This window comes from Agelaius phoeniceus, chromosome Z (genome assembly GCF_051311805.1).
Source record: "Agelaius phoeniceus isolate bAgePho1 chromosome Z, bAgePho1.hap1, whole genome shotgun sequence".
NCBI lineage: Eukaryota > Metazoa > Chordata > Aves > Passeriformes > Icteridae > Agelaius > Agelaius phoeniceus.
Genome location: NC_135303.1, coordinates 47,777,261 through 47,789,476, shown reverse-complemented (window position 1 = coordinate 47,789,476; position 12,216 = coordinate 47,777,261). Strand labels below are relative to the sequence as shown.

The window sequence follows — 12,216 nt, the reverse complement described above, 5'->3', positions numbered from 1 at the left end:
TGAAAATTCAGGTACTTGGATTAGAGCTAAGGTTATTCTGACTTCTGGAAATTAAATCTAAGTAAATACAGTTGTGGTAATAAAATGTAACATTGATTTCTTCCAGGTACCAGAATTTGCTTGCTTGATGTGTTATATCATTTTTTCCATCTAATTGAGGACTTTTAGGAAACCCGTGTGAACATATGAATCATGGGGTTTTTTCCTGTGTCTTTGCATATGCTTTGTCTCCTAGGCTAATGCAGAACAGTCTTGAAGGAGAAATCATCAGGTCACAGGAGCTTTCACATATCATATCAACCATTAGCCAGAGTTTGCCTGGATATTTGCTGAGCTGGGACTTCGTCAAAGAGAACTGGGAAAAGCTTACACGAAAGTAAGGCTTTTCATGCAGCTGAAACTTTCAGCCTCACAGTGGCAAAAGCACCTGTTTCTTTGTTTCAAACAGGACCATAAATATGAGTGTTCATATAAGAATATTCATATTAAAATTCTAAATCATGTTTTAAAATCAGAGTTTGCAAATATAACTTCCTACATAAAATTTGAACTCTTAACAATCATCCTAGAGCCTCACAGTAATTCTGAACAATCTTGATCTTAATTTCTCTTGGAAGGTTGCTGTCTCTAAGATGATTGGTTCAGTTGAAAGATATTTATGTGGATCAAATGGATTCAAAAGGACATCCAGGGAAATAATTCAGCATTTATATTTTCTGAATTGCCACAGCACTCCTAAAACCAAGTAATCAAAATATCCCACTTGCTTCAGAAATATGTTGTCTTTCACTGTCCTTGAAGGATACCCAGCAGGAAAGCTGGCTCCCCAAGTCTTCAGAAAGCCAACAATACTAGAAACCTGTTTCTAAATCCCAGCTTTGATTTTAAATAGTTTCATTCTGATTGAAAAGTTTCTCCTCTACGAAAACTTCTGCTCTAGCAAGCTCTTTATAACCAATATTACAGAGTTACTTCACTTGAAGGAAAACCTGGTTGCAAGTTCAGTTCTGGTAGAGCTTTAGAACACATACGTACCACAAATACAGATCTTGATATTCACTATGTGGTATCATCAGTTCTTTACTGTTTGATCAGTGATAGAATCCATGGCTTTTGCTCTGATGTTACATTTTAGAGGGAATAGGGAGCTAGAGGCTTGGATTTCTAAGAACATTTATTTCTTTTGAAAAATAAGGTATGTAATTGTAATGTAAGGTATTGTATGTAAGTTCTTTTAATATTTTCGAACTACTAAACAAAAAAGTAGAAATAGTAGAAAAGAATGCATACATAAACCAAAACTTCATCTTAAAGTGTCTCCTAGCTGAAAATGTTTGTTTGTCTTACAGGTTTCACCTAGGCTCATATACTATCCAGAATATTATTACCTGGTCAACTTCTCAGTTTGCAACAAAGGCACATCTGCTTGAGGTTGGTGCACAATCTGCCAGAAAGGGTTATTTTCCAGTGCCAATGCTGTTTTCATTTAGTTGAAGGATGAGGAAAACACATGTTCACATGTTATTTATATCCTTGACATACTGTTGAGAGTATGTATATCAGTTTCTTTCCCTATCAGTTGCTTTCCCTATTTCGCATTTGGTAAATATATGCATAGACGCTGGGAGATTATATACCGAGTCTGTGACAGAGTTGCATTACAGAGTTGAACCCAGTTATTGGTTTATACTGCTCTGTTTTCTTCTACACTGGAACACGCTGTCTCACAAAGTAATGACTTGATCTATATGTAATTTTGGTCTAGATTTTGTAGACAAGATTTGCTTTCTGTATCTCTGAAATGTGATACTGTGCCATAAAAACTGCTTTTGCTGATTTTTTCCATCATCAATCCCAAAGAGTTATTGTGGAAGTTGAGTATCAGTCAAGAGTTGTTTAATAGCTTTCAGAAAGCTCTGTTGTCTTCCCTAACAAGGCTTGAAGTTAATGTATCAAGAATTGTTTACAGTTTAGTCTAATATTTTCATTCAGATAATTTGGTAGAGATTGGTGTTAATGGTTTGACCCATAATATTTTAGGTGTTAGCATTGATAGTTATAATGATGATCGGGTGTGGGGGCTGTTCCAGAATGCTGGAGAGGGTTGCTTGCAACAACCAATTCTTTGTCACAGAATAGCACTCCTTTTTCAGAACTCTGCATACTCTCTGTTGGCTTTGTGATATGGTAAATGAATGTCTGTTTATTGGTGAAATGACATATTGAAACCAAATTAGTTATTGGTGCTGTATCTGTGAAAAATGCTTTCCTTGCATTTTGGGAAATCCTTTGAGAGGTTTGCTTACTGCGTTGATACAAACAATTCTCAAAAACAGATTTGCTGCAACATGTGTGTATAGCCTTTGCTGCAGAACCTATTTGTGTGGCTAATATTGATTTTAATTAAGATTTTATTTCTTTATTCTTGCTATGCAGGTCAAGTCATTTTTTGAGTCAAAATCAGAAGAGAGTTCTCAACTGCATTGTGTAAAAGAGGCAATTGACACAATTCAGCTCAATATCCAGTGGATGGAGAGAAACTTGGCAAAGCTGCAAGAGCTGCTGTAGTGCATATAATACTGTGCTGTGTCAGCCATTTAGGAGCTCTGTGAGCAGTTATTGTGTTTCATTTGCAAAAGCCAGGGTGAAACGAGGCATCACTGCAACATTGCACTATTAAGGAATCTAGATAGCTCAGGGCATGTCTCAGATAAATTTTTATTTTCCTTGAAGCATTTTGAGCAATATATAAGTACTTACCCTAAACTGTTTTCATCTATTGACCAAGCATCTGCACAAATGATTAAATATAATTTTATATGTGAAACTTATGCCCTTTCCTTTGGAGTTGTGTAATAGGTTCTTGGCAGAGGGTTAATACTGACAGGTAAGAAAGAAAGAGTTACCGTGACTTCTTTGCAGGCTGCTCCATTGAGCAGTAGATTTTTTCTTAATGCAAAACTGTATGTGGTTTCCACATTTGTAGATATAGAAGCTGTTGTGAAACAGAATTATATTTCAGATATGTTAAGTAGTAGTGAATGTTATGAAGTTTAAGAGGTGAAATAAATACAATTCCAATTCAATTTAAGTTTGAATTTTTTTATTTTCATGGTGTTCTTTAGGAATTACACACTAAAAAAATCTCACACTAATAATATACAATTTGATATGTAAAAGTGGCTGGATGGTAATATGGAAAAGAAGAAACAACAAAGCCAAGCATTTTAGAGATAAGATTTCCCGAAACAGTGGTGTGGCTTTGGAACTTGTACTCTGAATTGATCAGATAGTTTTGAGAATCTCATCATTAATAGTCGAACTTTAACTGATTTTGCAGTATTGGTCTCTGACCAGCTGCACAGAGTTGTATTTTTTCAGGTTAGTTCATCTGTTAGACTGATACTGATTTATGCCCTTTTGACTACTGACTTTCAATTTCACCACTTGATGCAGAGCATTTGCAGTTGATAGATTAGTCAGTCACTTCATTTTTGTAAGCTTCTGGTCTTTCATTGCCTGATAACTTGGAAATCACAGTGTAATTTGTCATCATTGTTCTCTCTTCATGGCCTTAGTTTTAGGAAAGCTTCTATTTTAGATCTTAACGATTTGTTTTTCTACTATTATAAAAAATCTTGTGAGACAAATCCTCAAAATCTTTTAAAGAATAGGAGCTAAAACCCTAATGTGCAACACTTATAAAGATGCAATACCTGCAGTGCAATCTGTGTCTTTCAGAAGTGGTGAAAAAAGCCATTTTGGAGTTACAGTACATATATATACTCAATACATGCAAGAGGAAACATACTTTTTATCTTTTCATTTCACTACCATTGTATATTTTCTGGTTTCATGCTAGCCAATTTTTAACTATTAAATTATGGAATGAGAATAGCAATTAAGTATATTCTTGGAATTTTTATACTCCGTGTGTTATTACTTTGATTCCTTCTGTATTTTAAATCTTTCAAATTCTACAGAAATACTATTTCCGTCTTTGAATATTTGTGTGTATATATATATTATGTGTGTGTTTGTACGTATATGTACATATATATGCCATCTTTTTCTTCCTAGTCACTTCTTAAATTAAATTAGAGGTCAGTTGTAAACTTCCACTTTTCTATCTCTGCTGCACTGCACATGTGTTTTATTTCATTCCTGGCCACAGTATTGAGTCTTTAAAAATTTAAAATCAAAACTGTGGAAGAGGATCCCATCTTCCTCCTGATTTCTGCGCTGGAATTTTAAAAATTGTCACTATTCTATTAAAATGCTTTAGTGACAGGTATGAAGCAATAACATGGAGCTGAGTTTTAGACAAGAAAGTGTACCAAGAAAATCTGGAAAGTTGGGGAGGTTTTTTCATTTTACCATTTGTAGCATATGCATACTTTTGTTATGTCAGTTGTAGAGGTTTTAAAATTGTTTTTCTGTTAGGGAGTCTCCAGCCCTATTAATAAGTTGTAGTGGAGTCAATTCCTCCTTCCATGAGAAATGCTTAAATACAATTGTCCTTTTTTGAGTGTATTGGGAATTGATGAAGACTGAAATATTGAAGAGTTGGTGCAAGGCAGACTGCCTTTGCTGGCAAAGTTCATGTTGGATATGGCTTAGGGCAGGGTGAGGGTTAGGAAAAGGGTGAGGTGTCAGTGCAGGACAGTGAGCAGAAACCCAGTGTTAGGAGGACTGTGAAAAAGCCTCCAAGGGAAGGTGAGGACTGCCACTCCACCCTGAGAGCCAGAGAGAGTTGGATGTCCCATTGGCTGGATTCTGGTTAGAGGTAGTGTGAGTAAGGTTAATAAAACTTAGCCACAGGTGCAGGACAAAAACTTGAACTGTTCAGGGCCACCCAGGTAATGCAGGATTATGGAATTCTCAATATAGATAAGTAGTACTTAGTGAGACTACCACATGTAGGACACCACCTTTTAGGGGCTGTACAAAATGCAGACTAATAGGCTGAAGTGTAGTAAGCAAATGTTTCCTTCGACACCTTAGGAATTTACTTAATGAGCCAGCCTTAGCAATGCTAGAGAGATGACTACAGAATTTGAAGATACAGCAGGACTTCCAAAAAAGGATGTTGTCATTGGGGCAGGGTTGATTTGGGAGAGAAGGGCTGTGTGACAAACCAAGCTTGGCTACTCCCAGAGGAATGTGGCTTGCACATTACCATCAGTGTCTTTGATACTATTGACACAATTGTCGAGCAGCACCCTTTCATTGGTGGTGCAGCTCCTCAACTCAGAGGCTCTGCAAGAACAGAGTGGCCTCACAGGGCTTGATCCTGCACTTGATACTGTCTTTTACTTCCTCTTCAGCTCCAGATCTCCAACTCCATTGCTAAATTTCTGTGGTGGCAAGAGCAGAAGGCTGCTCAGATCAGCAAGCACCTGCAGCTGCAGAAAGTGTTCAGAGAGCAGAAGGCAGAGCCCGAGGATACTGCCAGTGTGGGCACTTCTCTCCCATCACAGGCAGCAGCAGGGATTTACCTTGCCATTTCTTTCCACTCAGCATCTTCAGCCTCTCTCATACAGCTCTCATCCAGCTCAGAGAACAAGTCATGAGGGATATGCTGCTCATCCTACTTGGTCCTGAGGATGAGCTATACCCACTGGAGTGGGGTGCCTGGGGATAGAAGACAAAGCTCCATCCTGTTGCTGTGGCTATTGTGCTCACATTCAGAGTGGGCATCAGATGTGCACCAGTTCAGCCATTATTATTGTGCTAGGTCCTTACCCGTAGGTCTGTGCAGGCTTGCCCAGAGCCATGGGAGAGAAACATCTATTTCACCTCTGCATAAGGATAGACTGCTTTCTTCCCCACACTTCGATTTTTAAAGGCATCCTTCCTTAGGATCCCTCTAAGGAAGCTGTGTTTAGCTAAAATATGTGTTTAAACTGCCCTAAATGTAAAAAAAAAGTCTGGAAAAAGGTCATCTTGCTAAACAATGCCACTTGTCCCTCACAAGAACTAGCCACATGGACCCGCCTGCAGAAGACTCACATAGTGCCCACATAGCCCCCCGGAGATTAGTGAGTGATGTGGATTGTTGCTGTAGTCCTGCTCTGTTGGAGCAAAGGCCTCTTCTTTCTGATGCTTTCAGCTGTGGGGTTCATGATGCCAGTGGTTGTGCCTGATCAGTGGTATCTGCACACCCTTGCACAGGATTCAGAGGTCTGCAAAAAAGTGGCATGCTCTTGATACTGGGGAGCCAGCTGATGCAGAAATCACAGTTAAATCAGTGCATCCATCCAAGGAGGAAATACCAACTTCTCTTGATTTCATTTTTATTTTATCCCTTAATGGTGCAGTCCTGTCCTTTCTTCGAAGTCCATTTTGCTCCAGCTTTGCAACAAGCTCAGGCAGCAAGTGTTCCTGAAATTAAACCTCTTCTCAAATTTCAGCTTTGGCTGAACAACTCCGATTTGTTCATGACTCATTAAATAAAAAATTCAGGTTTTTTTAAAAATCTTTGCATGGCACAAAGTGACAAGATCAAATCAGCCCCATGATGATGAGCTCAAGAATAAAAAAAAAATCATAGAAGAATGTCTGCACCCTATCACATCATTCTGACCTCTCCAAGTTAGGAGCAGCCTCTGTGAGAAATCCAACTATGAATTGTCCAGCCCTGTGGTGAAGGCTCACACCAGAGCTTCTGGAGATGCTTTCCCCCTTGGTTTAAAAGATCTAATATTTTTAAAGCTTGTGGAAATAGCTGTTTATTAATGTAGCATCACAGCATATTTTGCTGCACATGCTGTAACACTGTGCAGCAGGTGCAGGGACTTTGTGCAATGGACAGACCCACAACACTGATGGCCCTTCTACAGGATCTTAGCAGACACCCCCTTCTGACTTCTCATACGGAGTACTGACAGCATTGCTCATCATTCCCCAGTTAGTTGCTGCCTCTTCATCTGTATAGCAGGGGGAAGGTACAAGGTGGGGCTGGGGGTGTACAGCTCTCTTATGTCCTCCCAAGCATCATCCACTCCTGCCTCCATGCAATCCATAACCATCACACCTCGGCATGGCTTCTCCTCCAGGCGCAGTTCTAAAAACACAGGCTTGTAGTTTTTCCCATACCCGTATAAAACACCCTTTAGTATCACCTATGTTGAATGCAGTGGGAACCTGAAAGTATTTATTACAGAGAGAGAGGCTGAGAGTTTCAGACAAAAATAAATTTCCTGCCCTGTTCCTAAGGGGGAAAAAAACGGAGGAGCAGGGGGGGAGGGGGAATTTCCAAACTGGGGGAAATATCAAAGCAAAACTAAAACCCTGCAGTTTTGACCACAGCAGCTTTCAATGTGCAAAGGTGACAGCTGCAGACCTCCTTAGATCACACTTGGCCATGGGATGTGGCCATCAACAACAAAGGCCCTCAAGAACCTGTAAAAGTGAAATTTGTGAAATGGTACCACATGATGTTCAGGCTTCCCTTGGTACAAACACACTTTCCAGGGAAAACCTTTATCCTATTTTTTTTCTCCTTTTTTCTCTGTATCTGTTTTTTCTCTCTTTTTTCTCTCTTCTCTCTTTCATTTTTTCTTTTTTTTTCCTCTTTTTCTCCTTTTCCTTTTGCAAAAGCCAAAGGCATCAAACTCATGCCCACTTTGCCCAAAATACCACTGCTGGCATGACGTGAAGAGCATTTCTGCCTTAAAAGCCAAAGAAATGCAGCAACAAACTGAAATAAATATTTTTGTTTCCCTTTTCCCCTGTAACCAAGGCAGGGGAAGGGGATTACCAGATTTACTGAGTTCTAAGAAACAAAAGCCCAGCCTCATCTCGGGCTTAAGTCAAACTGCAGCTTGAAGGCAGGCAGCCTGGAGCCTAAGGCATGCTAGGGAGGGATTGATTGCAATTCAGGCTGCAGTGGACCACAGCCTTTTCCTTCTGGGGCCTGCTGATCCAAAGGTAGCTTCAGTGCCAAAGGCCCAATGTGTCCACACTCCTCCTCCACATGGGCTGCAATGGCCAATGGTGACTTAGTTACTGTAGAAATAAAGTGGCCTATTTTCACAGATAGCCATGTGTGCAGTCCCACTCATTCTCCTGTGTGAGCCAAGGCCTCCCTGAGCTGGGATTTGCAAAATGCAGCTGTGGGCAGGCAAGTTATGCCCAAAGGGAAAAGGTCCCTCCAAAAGGCTGGAACTGCCTACTCAGAGAGGAGGGCAAGGGTGCAGTGTAATAAGGGAATGCAGATCCTAGGGGTTTTCAGGTCTTGGAGACAGCAGCTGGAAATGCAGTGTCTTAGGCTTCTGACATCTGATCCTTCTGTGTGTGTGCTGTACAGCACACCAGGGAACTTGAAACTGGACTCTGGAAAGCTGGGCAGAAACCTTCCATCTTCTTGGTCCTCCCTGAACTTCATCAAAGGAAAGCTAAGAAAATTGGAGTTTGGTAATCAAAGAGAGGAACTTGTTAGCAGTCACTGAAATGGCAGTCCAATGCACAGCCTCTGCTGTACCTCTCGAAATAGGGGTAAGCTGTTCAGCAGTCCAATGGAAACAACTAAATGAACAGGCTCAACTGTAAAGGTGCTCTGGCTTATTGAAAGAAAATTACTTTCAATTAGAATTTTTCACAGTTAGTTTCTAAACAACACCAAAAGAGTTTAGGCATTGGAACTTTTTTTTCCTTGAGGCCTCAAGTTGCATTTGTTTAGTTGATTTTTCTGTCTCAAGCAAAGAAAATGAAAACAATTTCACAAATTGTTTTTAAAAATCAGAATGTGTGTTGCTTTTAATTGTTGTTGCTGCAAATTCTGTAGGATTTTTGGATGACAAATAAAATCTTGTATCATTGTCACAGTGCTGGCACAGGCTGCCTGCCCAAAGAAGCTGTGGATGCCCCATTCCTGTTACCATTTGAGGCCAGCTTGGATAGGACTCTGAGCAGCCTGGTGTAGTGGAAGGCATCCATGTGCATGGCTGGGGTTTGAAACTAGTGGGTCCTTAAGGTACTTTCCAATCCAGACCTTTCTGTTCTATGGCTCTACGTTGCCCTTCCCCCCACCACCTCCAGAGGCCAGCACCATGCCCAGAACATGGAACCAGTCCCTCTGTGACATCAGCTCTGGGGCCAAGGGCACTGCAGCTGTGCAAATTCTGTGGGCACTACGTTGGCAGCTGCACTGGAGGTGACAAGCCCTCTCTCCTTGCAGCTGACTTCTGTCTCTGACCACAATGATTTTGCTGTGCATCCTCATCCTACTGGCTCTGTGCGGGCCTGCACATGGCACCTGTGGGTAAGTAGCCCCAGGCTTGACCTGAGGAGACCCAGGCAAAGGCTGAGGGGGTTCCCTGAGGATGCCCACTTATCACCAGTGGCCATACCAGTTTCCAAAACCCTGGGCAGAAGCCTCAGTTTATCACCAGCACCCAGACTGCTGGCACCACTTGTCTACAGGGCTCAAGCAGAAACGGGCCGACATGTGCCCAGGCCCACCCACCTCTGGCCCTGCTGGCTTTGCAACCAAAGCCTTGTGCAAGCCTTCTCACTGGACAGTAATGACTTTCTGCTTACAGACAGACCTGTGGTCTCCGGCCCATGATTAGTACCCTCAGCTCCACACGCGTTGTGGGTGGCTCAGATGTCTTGCCAGGGACTGGGGCCTGGGCAGGAATTGCCAGTGTCCGTTGCTACTGGAACCCACCTGTGTCTGTGCATGTCTGTGGAGGGACCCTCATCAGCTCACAGTGGCTCCTCTCAGCTGCCCACTGCTTTATCAACAGGACCAAGTAAGGAGGACCAGGGTACAGGGATATCCCCACACCACCAGTGCATGCTATTCCCATCCCATTTCCTTGCAGTGTGCCTAGTGCCAGGCCATTGCAGGGCCCAGCCGAGAGACTGCTCAGGCAGAAGAGTGGGCTCATGCCACTGTTTCCTAGCAGCCTCCAGCTTAACATATCTTGAGTCTACTTTCGCTGTCGGTAGTCCTGTTTTTCCTCTCTGCCTCAGGAAGCAGAAGGCAGGGAAGTGCTGGGCTGTCACAGCACATGATTCCACACCCCCTCACCCCTCTCTCCATCTGCCTTCCAGCCCCCTCAGCGAGTGGGCCATCGTGTTTGGGGCCACCTCATTGGCCCAAACAGGCCCTGATGTGGAAGTGCGCCGGATTAAGCGACTGATCATGCACGAAAAATACGTTCCTGTTCTTGAGTACAATGACGTGGCCTTGCTGGAATTGGACAGGCCAGTCCGGTGCAGGTATAACATTCAGACCGCCTGCCTGCCTGGACCTTCGATGAATTTGCCAGAGAAGAAAAACTGCTACGTTGCTGGCTGGGGTGATAGAATTGTAAAATGTGAGTTCCCATAAGGGACCTGTGCCCTGAGGGCATGGCTTGCACAGCAGGGAGGGATAGCTGGGGCTTCCTGACAGCAGAGGCCAAAATGAGAGTTGGGCTGTGGGACATATGCCTCTGGAGGGATGGGCCTGAGCTGCTGCCCAACACCAGACAGCAGTGACACAGCACTCCAACAGCTCTCTAGAGGCAGAACCAAGCCCTAGTGAATGATTTCAACACACAGGCCAGGAGAATGGGCAAGGAGCTGCTGGGAACTCATTCCTTTCTTTGCTCACAGCATCAGGTAGAGATATCCTGCAGCAGGCCAAGGTTGAATTCGTCAATAACCAGCTATGCAACAGTAGCGAGTGGCTCGATGGGTACATCTACGACTTCAACGTGTGTGCTGGGCAGGGTGGTGTTAGTACCTGCCAGGTAGGAGCATGCTGTAGTCCCCCAGTCCCAGCAGTGTGGGCAGCCCCATCACACCACCCAAGCACAGCCCAGCACCTGGTTTCCCTGGCCAGTTGCTCTCCCAGCCCCAGCTCTGCACCACCACTTGAGCTTCTGCCCCCTTTCCCATCTGTGAGTCCTTGCTCAGTGAGGTCCAGATGCCAACCCTGAAACATCCAAGCACAGGGGAGACAGAAAGCCCCACCTTACAGGCCCCCATCCTGCTCCCAAGGGAGTCAAGGTTCCGCAGGTCCCATCACTTGAGTAGAGCCTTGCTCTGCCAGGAATGCAGTTCTGGCAGGGGCTGGGAGAGTAAAGGAGCCAGCTCTAACCGCTTTCAGGGGCATGCAAAAGCACCTTAATCCTCTCTGCTCTGCTACAGGGTGACAGTGGGGGGCCTCTTGTCTGCGAAGACAAGCGCGCTGGCGTCTTCTGGCAACTTGGTGTGACCAGCTGGGGAATAGGCTGTGCCAGACCCAAACGGCCTTCAGTCTTTGCCTCCACTCAGTACTACTACAACTGGATCTGGAAAACGATGGGAAGGAAGCCAGTTACTCCAACAGTTACTCCAGCGCCAGCGCCAACCTACACCGCAGCCCCCCAGCCGGTAGTTACACAGCCAACGCAACCCTGTCCATTTCCACGTGAAAAGCTGAGGCAATTCTTTATTATGCTGAAGGATATCTTGCAGTACCTAAAGGGAAAACTGTTCTGAACTGCAGAATGGACCACCTGCAGTTCAGGCTATAGTGGACCACAACCCTTTCTTTCCTTCAGAGTTATATTAATTTGAATTTCATTAAACTGAATTAAATGTTAAATTGTAAGCAAAAAAAAAAAAAAGGATACCTGTATTTTCTGCTCTGAGAATACTCTCCATCCAAATTTTATAAAATCCTACTGGCTTGATCATTTCCCAAGCAGCCCTTAACTCAGGGAACTCTTCACCCTCATCTAGGAAGAATATGATTTCACACTCCCTTCTGTACAGATCAATGCCTTCCCTACAGTGGAATAGTAGCATCTGCCACCTTAAGTCTGCAACAACAAGTGCAAGAAACACAACACTAGGGAAACAAGAGAAAGGGAAAAAAATGGTGCAAATGCTGCCCTGTCATTAAAAACGTGAAGTCCTCTCCCCTAAGGATTATTTTTGTCCCTATCAGATAGTAACTGGGTTTTTTAACCAATGTAGAAATCTAAGAAGTAAAGAGTTAACGCATTGCTCTGCCCTAAACACCAACAGCCATGAAGCAGGCAAGTTATAACAAGATGTGCCTGGAAAGGGGAGCCATATGAAGGTAAGGCAGCACCATTCTGGAGCTGAATTTCCTGTTCGAGTCCATGGTGACCACACAACATAAAGAACAGCTTAAGTGCAGGAGAGGGGTTAAGGAGCAAGCAAGACCAATAGAGGAAGAAGCAAGACCACCAAAAAACCCACAAAGCCCCT

The 12,216-nt window shown here is 43.3% G+C and overlaps 2 protein-coding genes across 3 annotated transcripts in view; both read left to right on the top strand.

Annotated features, from left to right (window-relative positions):
- The window catches only part of LNPEP (leucyl and cystinyl aminopeptidase), a 50,456-nt gene extending 46,335 nt beyond the window's left edge, over window positions 1-4,121 (top strand). For both annotated transcript variants that reach the window (XM_054652512.2, XM_054652513.2), the window contains 3 exons: window positions 236-376; window positions 1,350-1,431; window positions 2,437-4,121. In XM_054652512.2, coding sequence (XP_054508487.1) covers window positions 236-376; window positions 1,350-1,431; window positions 2,437-2,568 — 355 coding nt within the window. In that variant the 3' untranslated portion in view covers window positions 2,569-4,121. The remainder of the gene's footprint in view (window positions 1-235; window positions 377-1,349; window positions 1,432-2,436) is intronic.
- Window positions 4,122-9,203: 5,082 nt separating this feature from the next.
- LOC129133029 (acrosin-like) lies at window positions 9,204-11,478 on the top strand. The gene is made up of 5 exons (XM_054652622.1): window positions 9,204-9,265; window positions 9,546-9,758; window positions 10,063-10,328; window positions 10,609-10,745; window positions 11,146-11,478. Exons 1-5 carry the CDS (start codon window positions 9,204-9,206, stop codon window positions 11,476-11,478), a joined length of 1,011 nt encoding a protein of 336 aa, XP_054508597.1.
- Window positions 11,479-12,216: the final 738 nt, after the last annotated feature.

Coding starts and splice junctions, on each gene's coding strand:
- LOC129133029 (XM_054652622.1), top strand. CDS start 9,204: ATGATTTTGCTGTGCATCCTCATCCTACTGGCTCTGTGCGGGCCTGCA. Junction 9,266..9,545: donor CCTGCACATGGCACCTGTGG/GTAAGTAGCCCC, acceptor TTCTGCTTACAG/ACAGACCTGTGGTCTCCGGC. Junction 10,329..10,608: donor GGGTGATAGAATTGTAAAAT/GTGAGTTCCCAT, acceptor CTTTGCTCACAG/CATCAGGTAGAGATATCCTG.